Source organism: Pristiophorus japonicus, chromosome 1, assembly GCF_044704955.1.
Source record: "Pristiophorus japonicus isolate sPriJap1 chromosome 1, sPriJap1.hap1, whole genome shotgun sequence".
Taxonomy (NCBI): Eukaryota; Metazoa; Chordata; class Chondrichthyes; family Pristiophoridae; genus Pristiophorus; species Pristiophorus japonicus.
In genome coordinates this window covers 397,579,756-397,599,776 of record NC_091977.1, presented here as the reverse complement: position 1 = coordinate 397,599,776, position 20,021 = coordinate 397,579,756, and the positions used below count along the sequence as shown (strand labels likewise).

At 45.0% G+C, this 20,021-nt stretch overlaps 1 protein-coding gene across 4 annotated transcripts in view; it reads left to right on the top strand.

The window, feature by feature from the left end:
- LOC139274688 (centrosome and spindle pole-associated protein 1) overlaps nt 1-20,021 on the top strand; it is a 355,670-nt gene that overhangs the window by 72,474 nt on the left and 263,175 nt on the right. For 3 of the 4 annotated variants that reach the window (XM_070891381.1, XM_070891368.1, XM_070891373.1), the window contains 2 exons: nt 4,465-4,670; nt 6,893-6,988. In XM_070891381.1, coding sequence (XP_070747482.1) covers nt 4,465-4,670; nt 6,893-6,988 — 302 coding nt within the window. Of the gene's footprint in view, nt 1-1,396; nt 1,542-4,464; nt 4,671-6,892; nt 6,989-20,021 lie in introns of those variants that run through there. The other variant, XM_070891389.1, reaches the window with a different exon arrangement.

Below are 20,021 nucleotides of genomic sequence, written 5' to 3'. Positions count from 1 at the left end.
TTGCGGTCAGTTTCAAAGGAGTAATAACGGCAAACGCTGTTAGTTCGCCGTTATTAGCCACTGCAAATTCCAGCCCGGTAATATCAAATCAACAAATATGGTTTATGGTTTCCTATTAAAAATATGTTTTAAAAATATATAGACCCATACAGCACAGAAAGAGACACTTTGGCCCATTGTGCCTGTGCCGGCTCTTTGATAGAGCTATCCAATTAGCCCCACTACCCTGCTCTTTCCCATAGCCCTGCAAATGTTTCCTTTCCAAATATTTATTCAATTCCCCTTTGAAAGGCACTACAGGTACGACGTCCAAAATCCGGAGTTCCGGAATCCAGACACCGGGCCGATCCATGGCGGGGTCGTCTGCAAACTGGAAAATGTTCCGAAATCCGGACTCCCCTGCCTCTGCCCCGCCCGCCTGACCCCCGAAAACCCGACTGACCTCTCCTACCTACCTTCCTCAGCGCAGGCAAAGACGGCCTGTATTGAATCTACTTCCACCACCCTTTCAGGCAGTGCATTGCGGGTTATCATAACTTGTTGCGTTTAACAAAAAAAAATTCCATCTCCCCTCTGGTTGTTTTCCCAATTACCATAAATCTGTGCTCTGTGATTACTGACTCTCCTGCCAGTGGAAACAGTTTCTACCAATGTACTCTCTCAAAACCCCTCAAAATTTTGAACATCTCTCCATGACCTTTGCTCTAAAGAGAAAAACCTCAGCTTCTCAAATCTCTCCACATAACTGAAATTCCTAACTTCTGGTACCATACTAGTAAATCCGAACATCCTAAATTGAACACAATACAGCAAAGTGATGAAAGGTGTTGTTGACAGTGCTATCAAGCAGCACTTACCAATAACCTGCTCAACGATGCTCTATAGATTCCACCAGGACCACTTGGCACCAGACCTCATTACAGCCTTGGTCCAAACATTATCAAAAGAAACAAATTCCAGAGGTGAGGTGAGAGTAACTGCCCTTGACATTAAGGCAGCATTTGAACGAGTGTGGTATCAAGGAGCCCTAGTAAAATTGAAGTCAATGCGAATCAGGGGGAAAACACATCATTGGCTGGAGTCATATCTAGTACAAAGGCAAATGGATGTGGTTGTTGGAGGCCAATCATCTCGGCTCCAGGACATTGCTGCAGGAGTTCCTCAGGTTGTGTCCTAGGCCCAGTCATCATCAGCTGCTTCATCAATGACTTTTCCTCCAACATAAGGTCAGAAGTGGGGATGTTTGCTGATGATTGCGGTGTGTTCAGTTGAATTTGCGTCACCTCAGATAATGAAGCAGTCTGTGCCCACATGCAGCAAGAGCTGGACAGCATTCAGGCTTGAGCTAAGTGGCAAGGAATATTCATGCCACACAAGTACCTGGCAATAATCATCCCCAACAAGAGAGTCTATTAACTACCTCCCCATGACATTCAACGTGATTACCATCGCCAAATCCCCCACCATCAACATCCTGGGGACCACCATTGGCTAGAAACCTAACCGGACCAACCACATACATTCTGTGGCTACAAGAGCAGGTCAGAGGCTGGGTATTCTACTGCAAGTATTTCACCTCCTGATTTCCCAAAGCCTTTCCACCACCTATAAGTCACAAGTGTGATGTTATACTCTCCACTTGCCTGGATGAGTGCAGCTCCAACAACACCTGAAGAAGCTCAACACCATCCAGGACAAAGCAGCCAGCTTGATTGGCACCCCATCCACCACCTTAAAAATTCACTCCCTCCATCACCAGCATATTGTGGCTGCAGTGTGTACCATCTACAAGATGCACTGCAGCAATTCGTCATGGCTTCTTCGGCAGCACCTCCCAAACCTCCGACTTCTACCACCTAGGGCAATTAGGGATGGGTAATAAATTATGGCCTTGTCAGTGATGCCCATATCCCATGAACAACTTTAACAAAACCTCCAGCTGAGGCCTAACCAGTGATCTATAAAGGCTTAGCATAACTTCCTCACTTTTTTGTACTTTAAGCCTCTATTTATAAAACCCAGGGTCCCGTATGCTTTTTTAATAGCCTTTTCTACTTGTCCTGCCACCTTCAAAGATTTGTGCATGTAAACCCCCAGGACTCTGTTCCTGTACTCTCTTTAAAAAAATGTACCATTTAGTTTATATTGCCTTTCGCCATTCTTCCAAAATGCATTGCTTCACACTTCTCTGCATTAAATTTTATCTGCCCAGTTCACCAATATGTCTATGTTCTCCTGAAATCTGCTGCTATCCTTCTCAGTGTTTACGACATTTCTGACTTCCAGGTCACAGAAACATAGAAAATAGGTGCAGGAGTAGGCCATTCGGTCCTTCGAGCCTGCACCGCCATTCAATGAGTTCATGGCTGAACATGCAACTTCAGTACCCCATTCCTGCTTTCTCGCCATACCCCTTGATCCCCCTAGTAGTAAGGACTACATGTAACTCATTCTTGAATATATTTAGTGAATTGGCCTCAACAACTTTCTGTGGTAGAGAATTCCACAGGTTCACCACTCTCTGGGTGAAGAAGTTTCTCTTCATCTCGGTCCTAAATGGCTTACCCCTCACCCTTAGACTGTGTCCCCTGGTTCTGGACTTCCCCAACATTGGAAACATTCTTCCTGCATCTAACCTGTCTAAACCCGTCAGAATTTTAAACGTTTCTATGAGATCTCTTCTCATTCTTCTGAACTCCAGTGAATACAAGCCAGTTGATCCAGTCTTTCTTGATGATCCAGTCTTTCTTGATAAGTCAGTCCCGCCATCCCGGGAATCAGTCTGGTGAACCTTCGCTGCACTCCCTCAATAGCAAGAACGTCCTTCCTCAAGTTAGGAGACCAAAACTGTACACAATACTCCAGGTGTGGCCTCACCAAGGCCCTGTACAACTGTAGTAACACCTCCCTGCCCCTGTACTCAAATCCCCTCACTATGAAGGCCAACATGCCATTTGCTTTCTTAACCGCCTGCTGTACCTGCATGCCAACCTTCAATGACTGATGTACCATGACACCCAGGTCTCGTTGCACCTCCCCTGTAAACTTTGAAATTATGCCCTGTATACCCCATTCCAGGTCATTAATATATATCAAAAGGAGCAGTGGTCGTAATACTGGCCCCTGGGGTTACCACTGTATACTTCCCTTCAGTCTGTAAAACAACCATTTGCCACTACTCTCTGGCATATTTGGGCAATGAACTTTTAAATACATAGTAATTACATAATATTTACAGCACAGAAACAGGCCATTTGGCCCAACAGGTCTATGCTGGTGTTGATGCTCCATAGAAGCCTCTTCTGCTTCCTTCATTTTACCCTATCAACATATCCTATTCCTTTCTCCTTCATGTGCTAAGAACATAAGAAATAGGAGCAGGAGTAGGCCATTTAGCCCCCTGAACCTGCTCCGCCATTTAATAAGATCATGGCTGATCTGATCTTGGGCTCAGCTCCACTTCCTTGCCTGCTCCCCATACCCCTTCACTTCCTGATCGTTCAAAAATCTGTCTTATCTCCACCTTAAATATATTCAATGACCCAGCCTTCATCGTTCTCTAGGACAGAGAATTCCACAGATTTTCTCTGAAGGAAGAAATTCCTCCTCATCTCAGTTCTAAATGGACGACCCCTTATTCTTAAACTAGGCCCCCTAGTTCTAGATTCCCTCACGAGTGGAAACATCCTCTCTGCATTTACCTTGTTGGGCCCCCTCAGTATCTTATATGCTTCAATAAGATCACCTCTCATTCTTCTTAACACCAATGAGTATAAGCCCAACCTGCTCAACCTTTCTTCATAAGTCAACACCCTTCATCTCGGGAATCAACCGAGTGAACCTTCTCTGAACAACCTCCAATGCAAGTATATCCCTCCTTAAATAAGGAGGTCAAAACTGTACACCGTACTCTAAGTGTGGTCTCACAAATACCCTGTACAGTTGTAGCAGGACTTCCCCTTGCAATAAAAACCAACATTCCATTTGACTTCCTGATTACTTGATGTATCTGTATACTAACGTTTTGTGTTCCATGCACAAGGACACCCACGTCACTCTGTACTGCAGCATTTTGTAATCTCTCCATTTAAATAATAATTTGCTTTTTTATTTTTCCTGCCAAGGTAGATAACCTCACACTTTCCCACATTATACTCCATCTGCCAAATATTTGGCCACTCACTTAGCTTGTCTATATCCCTTGGCAGATTCTTTGTGTCCTCCTCATAACTTGCTTTCTCACAATTGTTGTCTGACAATTTCTATTACTGGCCATTTGGATTGTGTTAACATTAACATTTGTAAAGTGTTATGAAATGATTTCCTATGTATCACTATTATTTGTATCCTAGTGTAAATAAATACATAATGCTAATACTTTAAATATTTGTAATATGCTTTTTAATTTTTACAAGTTGAGTGTTTATTTGGGTACTAACTGATTTCTTTCAAAATTATAACCAGTATTATAAGGAGAATATTGATCCTTCAGATGACACCAGATTTCAGGGTGCAGCTCACATAAGATCTGGTCCGCCATTACACGAACCAGCCTATTCTAGGAACGATGCATATACGTCCATGGAGGCTTATGAGGAATTGTTGAATAAAAAGCGACAAGAAGAGGATAGATATCGTAGATCTGATGATCCTGAGATTGGTCAGAGAAGGTAATAATATTGATGAAGCATTGTTGTAGACTAGGCAAAAATAGAAAAAGTTGATGGTTTTAATGTAGATAATTTTCATGACCATATGAAATGTCCACCTAACTAGTTCTGTTTAAATTATTTTGATGCTTGGTAAATATATTCTCTTGAGGCTTACTCAATTGCTGATGGAACACTGCTATTTAAACCACATTTGTAAAATCTGTTAATTCCATTCCTGCATTGTGATTGTCCACTGCTGCATTCACTCGGTTAGATATATGAAGCAACTAGCTGGTTCACAGGAAATTATCCAAGTTTATTGAGCAGTTCTGTTATCCAAATCCTCTCTAAACCTGCATTCTTATTGGAGAACCATTTCATAAAACTGTAGAAACTGGCCAATTGACAGCAGTCATGATACACCTGAAAGCAACTGCACTTGGGCACGCACGGATTTAAACTTGCAAACAACAACTATTCCTAAATGGTTATGTCGGCCTACATGAAAGGAGTGCCACAGTTGCTCAGTCCAGCACAAGTCAAAGACCGTAACTATTACCACTTGTAAACAGCTTCACATTTATGCTGTGGCATGGGTTGAAATTGTCTGCTTTGGTGATATGTTTTGCCTACAGTGGTGCAAATGCTGTAGGGTGTTTTGTGTGCCCTTTGTGTCTATGACTCTCCCTTGAGTTGACCCGTGCTTTAAAACTCCCCGGTTCGGGTTGTTTCCCTTTGGACGGCAGGAGTTTTTGCCAATAGTTCCTGCCGAGCCCATCGATTAGCGGGTAATCCCACGCAGAGCGAGAGAGAGAGACCAAAGTCAGATCGGTCTTCTATGCCTGATACGCAGCGTCCCCAGCTAGATTACTGTGAAACCCGGTCGTGAGCGGATGCCGCCCGGTTGGTCTTTCGAATTATACCGCAAACTACAAGCCCCACAACCCCCAAGTTCGGACACGAGGAGTTACTTTGGATAGATTATAATTGATTCAGACAAAACGAAACAGGTCAAGTTGGTCAAAGATTGATTCCTTTTATTCTACTCTCAAAACGACAACCCCTAATCCCCTCGCTTACGGCTTAAAGAGTAGGTGACTGTGGACACTTGCTTAAAACCTTAAGACTAAATAAATACCCACCCTGTCGGTTACGCCGAACCAACCCCCTTCCCAGAATCTAAGCCTAGATAATGGAAACCCTTCTAACTAAAGCCCTCTCCCGGTTTGGTCAGAACCCACACTTGGAAGCCTCCTCACTCACACATGTGTTAGCCTGCATCTTGGACACTTGCTGTTCCTCAGCAGCTAAACATGCTAGCGGTCTTGGGGATTTCCACAGGTGTATGCTGGATATAATTTCCACATCCCTTGTCGTTTATTCACGTGGTCCTGGGTCCATTCGGCTCTAAAGACAAAACCGTGCCTCTCAGAGGCATGCGATGAGGCCTAGAGAGTTGCGTTCAGGTGGTATGGCGAGGCAATCACTTCGGGCGTTCCTGGAGAGTTGACGGACATGTAGTCACGTGGGGAACCCCGTTCCAGATGGTGGAGGAAAGTAAACCCTGAATCCCCCAAAGTTCAGCATCTTTATACACCGTATAATGCACAAAACTGGCTGGGAGATTCCTGGCTACCATCGTTGCAGAGATGCTAGTTGGTCTTTCTGTGATGCGTCTGACCTGGATTGGTCATCTCGATGAACACAATGGTAGCCAATTCTGTAAATGAGCATTACTCGAAATGCTAACTGTTGAGTTCTTGACTGCTCCTTCATTGAAAGAGTCCAGAGGTGTTAGATTTGGCCTGCAAACCTCATTGTCCATCCAGTTATCCCGGCTCCATGGACAAAGTGTTTTTCCACAAATCACACAAAGTTCCAAATGAAAAGGCCTTTGCCTTTCATGGCGTCAGCATTTGCTGATACTGGTTCCATGGCAACCCAAAGGACAGACAGCTTTTTAAAGTCCAAATCCATTTTAAAAGGATGCAGATCCATTTTAAAAGTCAAAAACTCCTTCCAGCCCATACACACACTGATGGCACTGGCCAAATCCTACAATGCTGCTTTGTTATATAGTTCAGTTTGCCATGGACATCATTGTTATTGTCAGTTGCAAACATCAAATATAAATGCACAGTAACAAAACAGTTTCTAACTCTTTAGTAGTACACATGCCATTGGTCTCTGCAATTAAAGGGCATTGCAAAGTATTTGAACTATGGATTATTCCTTTCCAGAAATGTTCAGACACAAACAGACAGAAGATCAGGGTATTATGAAAATACATTTCCAGATTCGGGCAACTATTTCCAGGGATCGAGAAATGAATACAGGTGAATAACTGTTCAGAGCTATTGTTCCCATATTGAGATTCTCACACCCTGTTAATATTGCAGAACTGCTTCTTGTAGATGTGATCCTGCAATGTGCCAAGGTTAGCAATTACATTGTGGGGTGGAAGGTTTTCAGAAGTCATGGACTTTTCTCAAAGTTGTAGTCAGAAAATGGTGATTGTCATGTATGTACTTTTGGGATCACTAGCCACTAGATGGTGTCACTGTTGGAGCCATTGGGCTGCACGCACATGTGTGCAGCCCAAGTATAAAAGGCCAGCCATTTTGTATATTAGTAGTGGGCCTTAAGAAAGCAGAGCCAAGGTCATACCTCTTGGAGTTAAACAGTACTCAGTCTAACAGTTATTGCATACACAACATTTGGCGACAAGGCAACAAGAACCTTTGCATGCAAAAATGAGCACAATTGGATTGTTGGAGCGATTTGTGGAAGGAGAAGATTGGGCAGACTTTGTGAGCTGTTTGAGCCAGTTCTTCATGGCCAACAAAATGGAGGAGGTCGACGACGCAGATCGGCGCTGGGCGGTGTTCCTCACGGTTTGCGGTCCAAAAATTTACGGTCTGATAAAGAATCTACTCCTGCCTGTGAGTCCAACGGAGAAGATGTATGAAGAATTGTGTACACTGGTACAGGACCACCTTAAGCCAGACGAAGGCATCATCATCTCGAGATACAGATTTTACACGCACATTCGATCAGAGAACCAGAATACGGCGGAATTCGTTGCTGACCTGAGACGTCTAGTGGGACCTTGTAAGTTCGGGGCTGTGTTGTCAGACATGCTACGGGAGTTCTTTGTAATCGGGATCAACCAGGAGATGTGTAAACTACTGGCAGTGGAGACGTTGGATTTGAACAGGGCTATCACGATCGCTCAGTCATGCAAGACTACAGAAAGAAGTCTAAAGCAGATATCAGTGAAAAATCGAAACTGGGCAAGTACTGTAAATATGATTGGTTCAGCAGAGCGGCACATGGCAGTGCCTACCCGACTGCGTACGCGAAACCTGTGGCTGCCCAAAGTCCGCCAGTGGGAATGCATCCGATTTTTCCATGTTGGCGTTGTGGGGGAAATCACTGGCACCAGCAGTGCCGATTCAAGCAATATAGTTGCAAAGGCTGTCTGAGTGTGGGGCATTTCCAGCGCAAGTGTCCGCAGATGAGTAAGCGTGCTGCGACACACCACTTGGAGGATGATGGTCAGACTAGCGTGGATCCGGATATGCAATCCGAGATACCAGAGGAGGAAGTGTATGGACAATACTCATTCCTAACTAAGAGCAAACCAATAATGATCAACGTGAAATTTAATGGGGTGCCGGTATAGATGGAACTGGACATGGGGGCAAGTCAATCGATAATGAGTCAGAGGGCATTCGACAAGCTGTGAGGTACTAAGGCTGTGAGGCCCATGCTGAGTCCAGTCAATACCAAGTTGCGCACGTACACCAAAGAACTCAACGGTGATTGGCAGTGCCACAATTAAAGTGTCGTATGATGGTGCGGTTCACGAGTTACTGCTATGGATTGTCCCAGGCAATGGCCCAACACTGTTCGGCAGGAACTGGCTTGAAAAAATCAGATGCGATTGGAACGACATCAAGGCGTTGTCGTCGGAGAAAGATACATGTGTCCAAGTACTGAGCAAGTTCCCCTCGCTGTTCGAACCAGGCATCGGCAACTTCATGGGAGCCAAGGTGCAGGTCCACGTGGACTCGGATGCAAGACCCGTCCATCATAATGCTCGGGCAGTTCCGTATATGATGAGGGAGAAGGTCGAAATCGCACTTGACAGACTCCAGCGTGAAGGGATCATATCACCGGTTGAATTTAATGAATGGGCCAGCCCCATTGTTCCTGTGCTGAAAAGCGATGGCACAGTTAGAATCTGTGGAGACTACAAGGCTACGATCAACAGGATTTCAAAACAGGATCAGTACCCGTTATTGAAGGCTGATGACTTGTTTGCAACGCCAGCCGGCGGGGGGAAGTCGTTCACCAAACTGGATTTAATGTTGGCCTACATGACACAGAAGCTGGTTGAGACATCGAAGAGATTTGCGTGCATTAACACGCATAAAGGACTGTTTATTTATCACAGGTGCCCTTTTGGAATTCACTTGGCTGCAGCAATATTTCAGAGGAACATGGAGAGTCTACTGAAGTCCGTTCCCAGAACTGTCGTGTTCCAAGATGATATCCTGATCATGGGTCGTGACTCCGAGGAACATCTGAACAACCTGGAAGAGGTTCTACATTGTCTGGACAAAGTGGGACTCAGACTAAAACGCTCGAAGTGCATCTTCATAGCACCAGAGGTCGAATTCCTCGGGAGAAAAATTGCTGCTGACTGCATCAGGCCCACGGATGCAAAAACCAAGGCCATCAAGAATGCACCCAAACCGCAGAATGTGACAGAGCTGCGTTCGTTCCTGGGTCTATTCAACTACTTCGGTAACTTCCTACCTAAATTGAGCACCTTATTAGAACCGCTACACATGCTGCTAAGAAAAGGCGACAACTGGGCGTGGGGTGCGTCTCAAGACATAGCTTTTGAGAAAGCCACTAATCTTCTTTGCTCTAACAAGCTGCTGGTACATTATGACCCATGTAAACATTTAGTATTGGCCTGTGATGTTTCATCATATGGAATTGGTTGCGTACTCCAACAAGCTAATGAGCCGAGTAAACTTCAACCAGTCATGTATGCTTCAAAAAGTTTGTCTAAAGCCTACAGCATGGTAGAGAAAGAAGCCCTAGCCTGTGTGTATGGGGTTAAAAAGATGCATCGGTACCTGTTTGGTCTTCAGTTTGAACTGGAGACGGATCACAAACCGCTCATTTCACTCTTCTCTGAAAACAAAGTTATCAATACCAATGCTTCATCCCACATCCAGAGGTGGACGCTGACATTATCTGCTTATGATTGTCATTCGCCATAGACCTGGTACCGAGAATTGTGCCGATGCTTTGAGCCGTCTGCCGTTGCCCACACCGGAGGTGGAAAGACCACAACCAGCGGACCTATTGTTAGTTATGGATGCTTTTGAGAGTGAAGGAACCCCTGTCATGGCTCAACAAGTTAAGACCTGGACCAGCCAGGACACGATTTTATCCTCAAAGGTGATTGGTCTGCCATACCCAAGCAAATGTGCGAGGAGACTAGACCTTACATTCGTCGCAAAGACGAACTGTCTATTCAGTCAGATTGTATATTGTGGGGCAATCGTGTTGTTATGCCCAAGAAAAGGAGAGAAAAATTTGTACGTGAGCTACATAGCACACATCCCGGCATTGTAATTATGAAAGCCATTGCCAGGTCTCATGTATGGTGGCCGGGAATTGACTCTGAGCTGGAATCAGGTGTGCATCAGTGCAACACTTGCATGTAGCTCAGCAAAGCACCAGCGGAATTGCCACTGAGTCTGTGGTCGTGGCCGTCCAACCCATGGTCCAGGATCCATAGACTTTGCAGGTCCCTTCCTGGGGAAGATGTTTTTAGTTGTGGTGGATGCATATTCGAAGTGGATAGAGTGTATATTGTTATCCAGTACATCCACAGCTACCATTGAGAATCTCAGTGTCATGTTCGCGAAACATGGTCTGCCTGACATCGTTGTTAGCGACAATGGATTAAGCTTCAGTCAGGAGTTTCAAGAGTTCATGAAACTCAATGGTATCAAACATGTAAGGTCAGCACCGTTCAAACCTGCATCCAATGGGCAAGCAGAACGTGCTGTCCAAATCATAAAGCAGAGTATGAAGCGAATAACCCAAGGGTCACTGCAGACCTGCCTGTCATGCGTACTGCTTAGTTGCAGGACAAGACCACACACGCTTACCGGGGTCTCCTGCTGAACTAAAGAAGACCAAGCTATCTCTTGTACACCCTGACTTGAATAATCATGTTGAATATCGAAGACAAAGTCAGCAAGGGTATCACGATCGCGCAGCTATGTCACGTGATATTTCTGTAAATGATCCTGTATATGTTCTGAATTATGGTCAGGGTCCCAAGTGGATCGCTGGTACTGTCGGGGCCAAGGAGGGCAACAGAGTATTTATTGTTGAGCTCAAAAATGGGCAAACATGCAGGAAACATATGGATCAGACAAAGCTGCGGCACACAGACGAACCGGAACAGTCGGAACAGTCGGAACAGTCGGAACAGTCGGAACAGTCGGAACAGTCGGAACAGTCGGAGGAGATCGAGATCGGCGACCAATCGACCTACCCCCGGTCATCAGAGGACTCTGTGGCCGTCAGTGAATCGGGACTTTCAATCACTGACCCGTGCAATGAAAATGGACGTTCAATCCCTCACATGGCCATTGCCACCTCCCACCAGGTCAGCCACCCAGCCACCAGTCACAACAGACTCTGAACACTCGCCCAAGGCTGGAGCTGAACTGAGACGGTCAATCCAGGAGCGTAAAACACCGGACCGTCTCAATTTGTAAAAGACTGTGTTGTGGGTTCTGTCATGTATGTACTTTTGGGATCACCTCTTGGAGGCCATTGGGCTGCACGCACGTGTGTGCAGCCCAAGTATAAAAGGCCAGCCATTTTGTATATTAGTCACTTTGGGCCTTAAGAAAGCAGAGCCAAAGTCATACCTCTTGGAGTTAAACAGTACTCAGTCTAACAGTTATTGCATACACAACAGTGATCAACTCTGCCAATGTTGGCTGTCTGCTGCTTGCCTCTGAAGAAGCCTTGGAAATGACCATTAGAAGTGGTTCTTAGCTCCACCAGCTACTTTCTTTGATGCCATATATAGATATTTTACTGGTGCAAAATGTATGGCTTAGCTCTACAAGGCAAGTTTCTGCCATAAAAATGGAATCCTCAACTCTGAGGTCACACTTGTAGCATCACTCATCATCATCATAGGCAGTCCTTTGGAATCGAGGAAGATTTGCTTCCACTCTTAAAATGAGTTCTTGGGTGACTTAACAGTCCAATACGAGAACCACAGTCCCCGTCACAGGTGGGACAGATAGTCGTTGAGGGAAGGGGTGGGTGGGACTGGTTTGCCACATGTTCTTTCCGCTGCCTGCGCTAGATTTCTGCATGCTCTTGGCGATGAGACTCGAGATGCTCAGCGCCCTCCCCGATGCACTTTCTCCACTTAGGGTGGTCTTTGGCCAGGGACTCCCAGGTGTCAGTGGGGATGTTACACTTTATCAGGGAGGCTTTGAGGGTATCCTTGTAACATTTCCTCTGCCCACCTTTGGCTTGTTTGCCGTGAAGGAGTTCCGAGTAGAGCGCTTGCTTTGGGAATCTCGTGTCTGGCATGCGAACGATGTGGCCTGCCCAGCGGAGCTGATCAAGCGTGGTCAGTGCTTCAATGCTGGGGATGTTGGCCTGGTCGAGGGCACTAATGTTGGTGCGCCTGTCCTCCCAGGGTATTTGTAGGATCTCGCGGAGACATCATTGGTGGTATTTCTCCAGTGACTTGAGGTGTCGATTGTACATGGTGCATGTCTCTGAGCCATACAGGAGGGGCGGGTATTACTACAGCCCTGTAGACCATGAGCTTGGTGGCAGTTTTGAGTGCCTGGTCTTCAAACACTTTTTTTCCCCTCAGGCAGCCGAAGGCTGCACTGGCGCATTGGAGAAGGTGTTGACTCTCGTCATCAATGTCTGCTCTTGTTGATAAGAGGCTCCCGAGATATGGGAAATCGTCCACGTTGTCCAGGGCGGCGCCATGGATCTTGATGACTGGGGGGGCAGTGCTGCGCGGTGAGGACAGGCTGGTGGAGGACCTTTGTCTTACGGATGTTTAGCGTAAGGCCCATACTTTCGTACATCTCAGTAAATATGTCGACTATGTCCTGGAGAGTTCAGACTCTCTGTGCGCAGACGCAGGCGTCGTCCGCGTACTGTAGCTCAACGACAGAGTGACCCTGCGTGATCTGGGTCTTGCAGGTTTATCCTGTTTTCCCTCATAGCACAGATCATTTATGTTGTATGAAGTGGAAATGTCTATCCCTTTTATGAGCGGGAAGGACTGAAAAAGATCTGGTTCTTGGATTTCCTGATTCAGCAAAGACTGGCCCATCAAGATCCTGTACAGGAAAGACCTTCTTACCTAGTTGAACTGTCCGATCAGGCACAGTGACCTCTAGAGTTTCCATTTGACATCATGGCATTTGGAGGAACTGGGATTCCAGCAGTTAGATGTAACAATACTGCTAGTCTCCAGAGAAAGCTCACAAGAATAAGTAGAAACACTTTGGTGTTTTTAAATCATCATAAATCCAGAAGATGATCAAATTTATTGTAAATGAAATTATTGTTAGATGAGGCTCACTTTCCTATGTTGGTTTCTGCCTGTTTCATTTCTTGGGTATAGTGGTGCAGAAATAGTAGGCTGGATTTTCATCACTGGTTTTCCGATGGTATTTCGGTGCCATTTAAAAATTGCGCTTTTTTTTTACCACGGAAATACTACTTTCACTCAAGGCCACTATTTTCATCAAATATGACCGGTGATAGGGCTGACTGTAATTTGTTCTTATTTTTGATTGTGCAATACTCAAAGTAAAATGGGTGATATTTTTGTGGGTGGTAAACATGGTGGTATTGATGAATTTACCTCTGGTAAATGGCTGGTAAATGATCAAAAAAATGACGAAAATGCAATCCTGTCTTAGTTCATGAAGTGTGCGTGGAAAGTAAGTATTGTTGTTCCTCAGACTATCCCTTTGTGAGACTTGTATTTGGTTTTAAACTGTGTAATCACGGGGCTCATGAATACAACCGGCCTATCTGAAGAGGGGTTCAGCCCGGAACATTAACCTTTCTTTTCATAAACAGTGACACACCTACTGTATATTTCCAGCATTTTCTCTTTTTTTTTGTTTTCCTTTATTTAGCATGTGGATAGAACAGTTAATTTGTATCTTTTTTTGTTTGAATGCTACTTGTTTCAGGAACTGATCTTGCTCAAAGTTTATCCGAACCTCAAGTTTCCATTGTTGTTTTTCAAAAAGAGTATCAGTTGCACAGACATTCCTGAGAATCATAAGAATATCTAGGAATATAAGAACAGGAGTAGGCCATTCAGCCCCTCGAGCCTGTTTTGCTAATCAACACGATCATGGCTGATCTGTATCTTAACTCCATTTACCTGCCTTGGTTCTGTAACCCTTAATACCCTTGGCTCGAAAAAATCTAGCAATCTCAGTTTTGAGATTTACAATTGACCTAGCCTCAGCAACATTTTGGGGGAGATTTCCAGATTTACATGACCCATTGTGTGCAGAAGTTTTTTCTGGCATCACCCCATAGCAGCCTAGCTTTAATTTTAAGGTTGTGCTCCCTTGTTCTGGGCTCTCCCACCAGAGGAAATAGATTCTATCTACCTTCTCAGATCCTTTAATCATCATAAACACTTCAATTTAATATTTTATATTCAAGGGAGTACAAGCCTAGAGTATACAACCTTCCTCATAATTGAACCCTTTTAGCCCCAATATCATTCTGGTGAATTTGCGTTGTAATCCTTCCAAGGCCAATGTATCCAGTTGTGGTCTAACCAGAGCTCTGTACAGCCGTAAGATAACTTTGTTTTATTCGTTCCGGGATGTGGGCATCGCTGGTAAGGTCAGCATTTATTGCCCATCTCCAATCTCCCTTGAGAAGGTGGTGGTGAGCTGACCTCTTGAACCGTTGCAGTCCTTGTGGTGAAGGTACTCCCACAGTGCTGTTAGGGAGGGAGTTCCACAATTTTGACCTTGTGATGATGAAGGAACAGCAATATATTTCCAAGTCAGGATGATGTGTATCTTGCAGATGATGGTGCTCCCATGCACCTGCTGCCCTTGTCCTTCTAGGTGGTAGAGGTCGCGAGTTTGGAGGTGCTGCCAAAGAAACCGTGGCGAGTTGCTGCAGTACATCTTGAGTGCTGTTGGAGCTGCACTCATCCAGGCAAGAGGAGAGTATTCCATCACACTCCTGACTTGTACATAGTGGAAAGGCTTTGGGGAGTCGGGAGGTGAGAGCCGCAGAATACCCAGCCTTTAATCTGCTCTTGTTGCCACAGTATTTATATGGCTGGTCCAGTTAAGTTTCTGGTTAATGGTGACCCCCAGGATGTTGATGGTGGAGGATTTGGCAATGGTAATGTAGGTGGTTAGACCCTCGCTTGTTGGAGATGGTCATTGCCTGGCATTTGTGTGGGGCGAATGTTACTTGCCACTTATCAGCCCAAGCCTGAATGTTATTCATGTCTTGTTGCATGCGGGCATGGACTGCTTCCAAAGATTCATTTTTCTGAGGCGTTGCGAATGGAACTGAATACTGTGCAATAATCAACGAACATCCCCACTTCTGATCTTAAGATGGAGCAAAGGTCATTGATAAGAACATAAGAAATAAGAGTAGGAGTAAGCCATTCGGCTCCTAGATAAGATCATGGCTAACCTTCTACCTCAATTGCACTATCCCCATATCCCTTGATTCCCTTAATATCCAAAATTCTATCACCGCCGTCTTGGGTAGAGAATTCCAAAGATTCACCAACCTCTGAGTGAAGAAATTTCTCCTCATCTCAGTCCTAAATGGCCGACCCTTTATTCTGAGACTGTGACCCCTGGTTCCAGCCAGTTAAAACATCCTCCTTGCATCTATCCTGTCGAGCCCTGTAAGAATTTTGTATGTTTCAATGAGATCACCTCTCATTCTTCTAAACATTAGAGAATATAGGCTTAGTCTACTTTGTGAAGCAGCTGAAGATGGTTGGGCCGAGGACATTGCCCCGAGGGACTCCTGCAGCAATGTCTTGATTGACCTCCAACAACCATAGCCATCTTCCTTTGTGCTAAGTATGACTTCAGCCAATTGAGAGTTTTCCCCCTGATTCCTGTTGACTTCAATTTTACTAGGGCTCCTTGATGAGACACTCAGTCAAATGTTGCCTTGATGTCAAGGGCAGTCACTCACCTCACCCCTGGAATTCAGCTCTTTTGTCCATGTTTGGACCAAGGAATGAGATCTGGAGCCGAGTGGTCCTGGCGGAACCCAAACTGAGCATCGGTGGGTAGGTTATTGGCGAGTAAGTGTCGCTTGATAGCACTGTCGAAGACACCTTCCATCACTTTGCTGATGATTCAGAGTACACTGATGGGGAGGTAATTGGCAGGATTGGACCTGTCCTACTTTTTGTGGAGAGGACATACCTGGGCAGTTTTCCAAATTGTCAGATAGATGCCAGTGTTGTAACTGTACTCTTAACAGCTTGGCTACAGGTACGACTAGTTGTGGAGCACAAGTCTTCAACACGACAGCCAGGATATTGTCAGGGCTCATAGACTTTGCTGTATCTAGTGCACTCAGCAGCTTCTTGATATCACATGGAGTGAATTGAATTGGCTGAAGACTGGCTTCTGTGTGGTGGGGACCTCGGGAGACGGCAGATATGGATCATCCACGCGGCACTTATGGCGGAAGGTGGTTGCAAATGCTTCAGCTTTGTCTTTTGCACTTGTGTGCTGGGTTCTGCCGTCATTGAGGATGGGGATGTTCATGGAGCCGCCGCCTCCCATTAGTTGTTTAATTTTCCACCACATTCACGATTGAATGTGGCAGGATTGCAGAACTTTGATCTGATCCGTTTATTATGGGATTGCTTAGCTCTGTTTCTGGCATGCTGCTTTCGCTGCTGTATTGCAGCTTCCCAAAATTACATTTGAACATAAGAATTAGGAGTAAGAGTAGGCCATAATGGGCCCTCGAGCCTGCTCTGCCATTCAATATGATCATGGTTGATTATCCTCCTCAACTCTACTTTCCAGTTGATTTCCATATCCTTTGATTCCCCTGGAGTCCAAAAATCAATCTATCACAGCATATACTCAAAGACTCAGCATCCACAGCCCTCTGTGGCAGAGAATTCCAAAGATTCACCACCCTCTGAGTGAAGAAATTCCTCCTCATCTCAGTCTTAAATGGTCTACCCCTTATACTGAGACTAAGCCCCTTCGTTTGAGATACTCCACCCAGTGGAAACAATCTCTCAGCGTCTATCCTGTCAATCCCCTTCAGAATCTTGTATGTTTCAGTGAGATTGGTACCTAATTTTTAGGCACTGGTGTTGGTCCTGGCATGCTCTTCTGCACTCCTCATTGAACCAGGGTTGGTCCCCTGGCTTGATAGTAATGGTAGAATGAGGGATATGCTGGGCCATGAGGTTACAGATTGTACAAAAGCAAAATACTATGGTTGCTGGAATCTGGAATAAAAACAGAAAATGCTGGAAGTCTCAGCGGGTGAGGCAGCATCTGTGGAGAGAAAGCAGAGTTAACATTTTGGGTCGATGACCCTTCGTCATAACTGGAATGTGTTCGGAAAGAACAGATTCTTAACAAGCACTGAAAGGGGGTGGGGGGGGGGTGGGGAGAAGAAAGAACAAAAGGGAAGGTCTGTGATGGGGTGGAAGACATGAGAGATTAGAGAGACAAAAGGGATGATGGGTCAAATTAAAATGGTAATGCCAGGAGTTACAAAAACATTAGTTAAGATAGAGTGTGAATGGCGGGATAATGACCAGCTGCCATTAGAGACCAGGAAAAAGAAAGAAACAGGCTTGGAGGTGGGGGGGAGAGGGTGGAAATGGAGCCAAAGATTGGCAGCGGCCATGCTCTGAAATTGTTGAACTCGATGTTGCGTTCAGAAGGTTGTAAAGTGCCTAAACAATAGATGACTTGCTGTTCCTCGAGCTTGCGTTGAGCTTCGTTGGAACAGTGTAGGAGACCGAGGATGGAGAAATCAGAGTGGGAATGGAGTGGAGAATTAAAGCGACCGGCGACCAGAAGCTCAGGGGTCAACACTTGTGGACTGAATGGAGATGCTCCGCAAAGCGGTCACCCAATCTACACTTGGTATCCTCAGTGTAGAGGAGACAATATCGTGAGCAGCGAATACAGTATACTAAATTAAAAGTACAAGAAGTAAATCGCTGTTTCACCTGGAAGGAGTATTTGGGGCCCTGGATAGTGGGAAGGAAGGACGTAAAAGGGCAAGTGTTGCATCTCCTGCACTTGCATGGTGTAGGGTGTTTGTTTTTCACTCTACTCTGATTCTTAGACCTCGGAATTTATAGTGGGAAAGGACAACATGTGGCACAAAATTTAGGCTTAACCCAGTGTCGAAATTTTATTACGCACAAAAACTGACTAAAACTACAGGACTAGATTTCTGAGAGAAATCGATTGAAAACATACAATCAACCTTCCTGGCTGTAGCTATTGTAGGTTTGTGGTCATTGGTTCCGTGACCGGTTGGTGGTACTTCTGGCCATTCTCTGCAGTGCTGTTCCTTTCGTGTACGGTTCCGTACTACATGTTCCTCCGTCTGTTCATTCTTTTGACCTGTGTCCATCTGTACACATGTCCTTCTACTACTTCTGTGTGCTGCTTCTCCCATCTGTTCCTGTCCTCCTTCTGTCTTCTGCTGAACTGCTTCAAGCTCGCATATTTATATCTAGGTTTTGACTGATCCTCCCGCCACTGCGGTTATGATAATGTGTTTGCATCGATACATTGTTTTGGGGTCCCCTTGGTTGATTGACTGCAATAATGGACTCGTCTGTTTTCCTATTTGCACACTGAGTCTGCAAGGCTCAAGTTGATTTCTCATCTTAACACCTCATCCTAAAAAAATATGCACCTGGTGTGGTTCCTTTGTTGTCCGGTCTTTTTACAGACTTGGTGTCTCCAGTGGGGTTTTCCCCACCCTGGTCAATCAAGTTCAGGGCCTCACGTAACAACTCCATTGTTGTTATGCATGAAGTCAATTTTGGTTCCTGACCACAGAATGTCCTTAATTCTCCAGCTTAATTCCAAAAGCTTGTATTAAATTCCAAAAGCTTGCATTAATCAATTTTTAATTCATGGTCTCCTGTGCTTTTCTGAAGATTAGTAACCTGACAATCCCTCCTTTAATGTCTCGATTAATATAAAACTAGAGACATTACTTGTGGATTTCTTCTTTTTCCATGAGCTCTTTTTGGGTGTATTGCAGTTTCAGTCAAAAACTCCAGATTACATTCCTTTTTTACAACAAAAAACAGTACTTTTTCCCGACAAACCAACGCTTTTTACAACAAAATTGTTCGGCCTTGATTTGACTTCAGTTCTGCATACAAACACCTTTGGCCTTGGTTCATCTTAACAACCCTTCACGATTCCCTTCCTACGTTTTCTGTTTTAACTTCTAGGATAAGATAAATAGGTACACCACTATCATCATCTGTACAATGACTAGTGTGTGTGACATGATTCGACTCCAGGGGGGAATCTCAATATTGAATCCCAAATCCCATTGTGGAGGGGCCATCATTTCCTCGATTTCCTCCCTTACTTTTTCATTTGTTTGGTGAAATGTGTAATAGTGTTTGTGGGATAGCTCGATGTCCTTCAGTAACTTGGTCAAATGTTTGGGTAATGGCGGGATATTGTATCCAAAACGCAATATGTATTCCTGGAGGTTCGGTATAGTACCGTTGACTGTGATACTTATGTGTTTGTGGTCTTAGATAGGAATTATCCTTTCTTGTGCTATGAGTGTCCCTACCTGGGATGTGAAACAAAAGGTGGAATCTGTCACTGGACACCAAGTGTTCTGGTGTACTCTGTACTGACTTTTGCTGGTGGTGACACAGCATGTCCCATTTCCTTTGTACGCAACCTGTGGCGGAACATGGTCGTGAGCTATCACTTCCATGATACAGCTTATAGGCTGCCTGTCCTTGTACTTAAACCCACATACCAGCCGGTCGAAAGGATTCAGATGATAGGGGCACAATATCACATGTGTACCCCCTCTCTGGTATCCCTCCAGATTAGCACCGGTTATTGAGTCTCCCAATTTTATCACACAATGCAGGGTTTGATGCCTCCCGTGTACCCCGTTCCGAATTACCCCAATGTTTTCCACCCGGTATACCGGTGCGGGTCGTTGTGACTGATCCATCACCAGTATTCGAAGCGCTATCCCCATTATGAA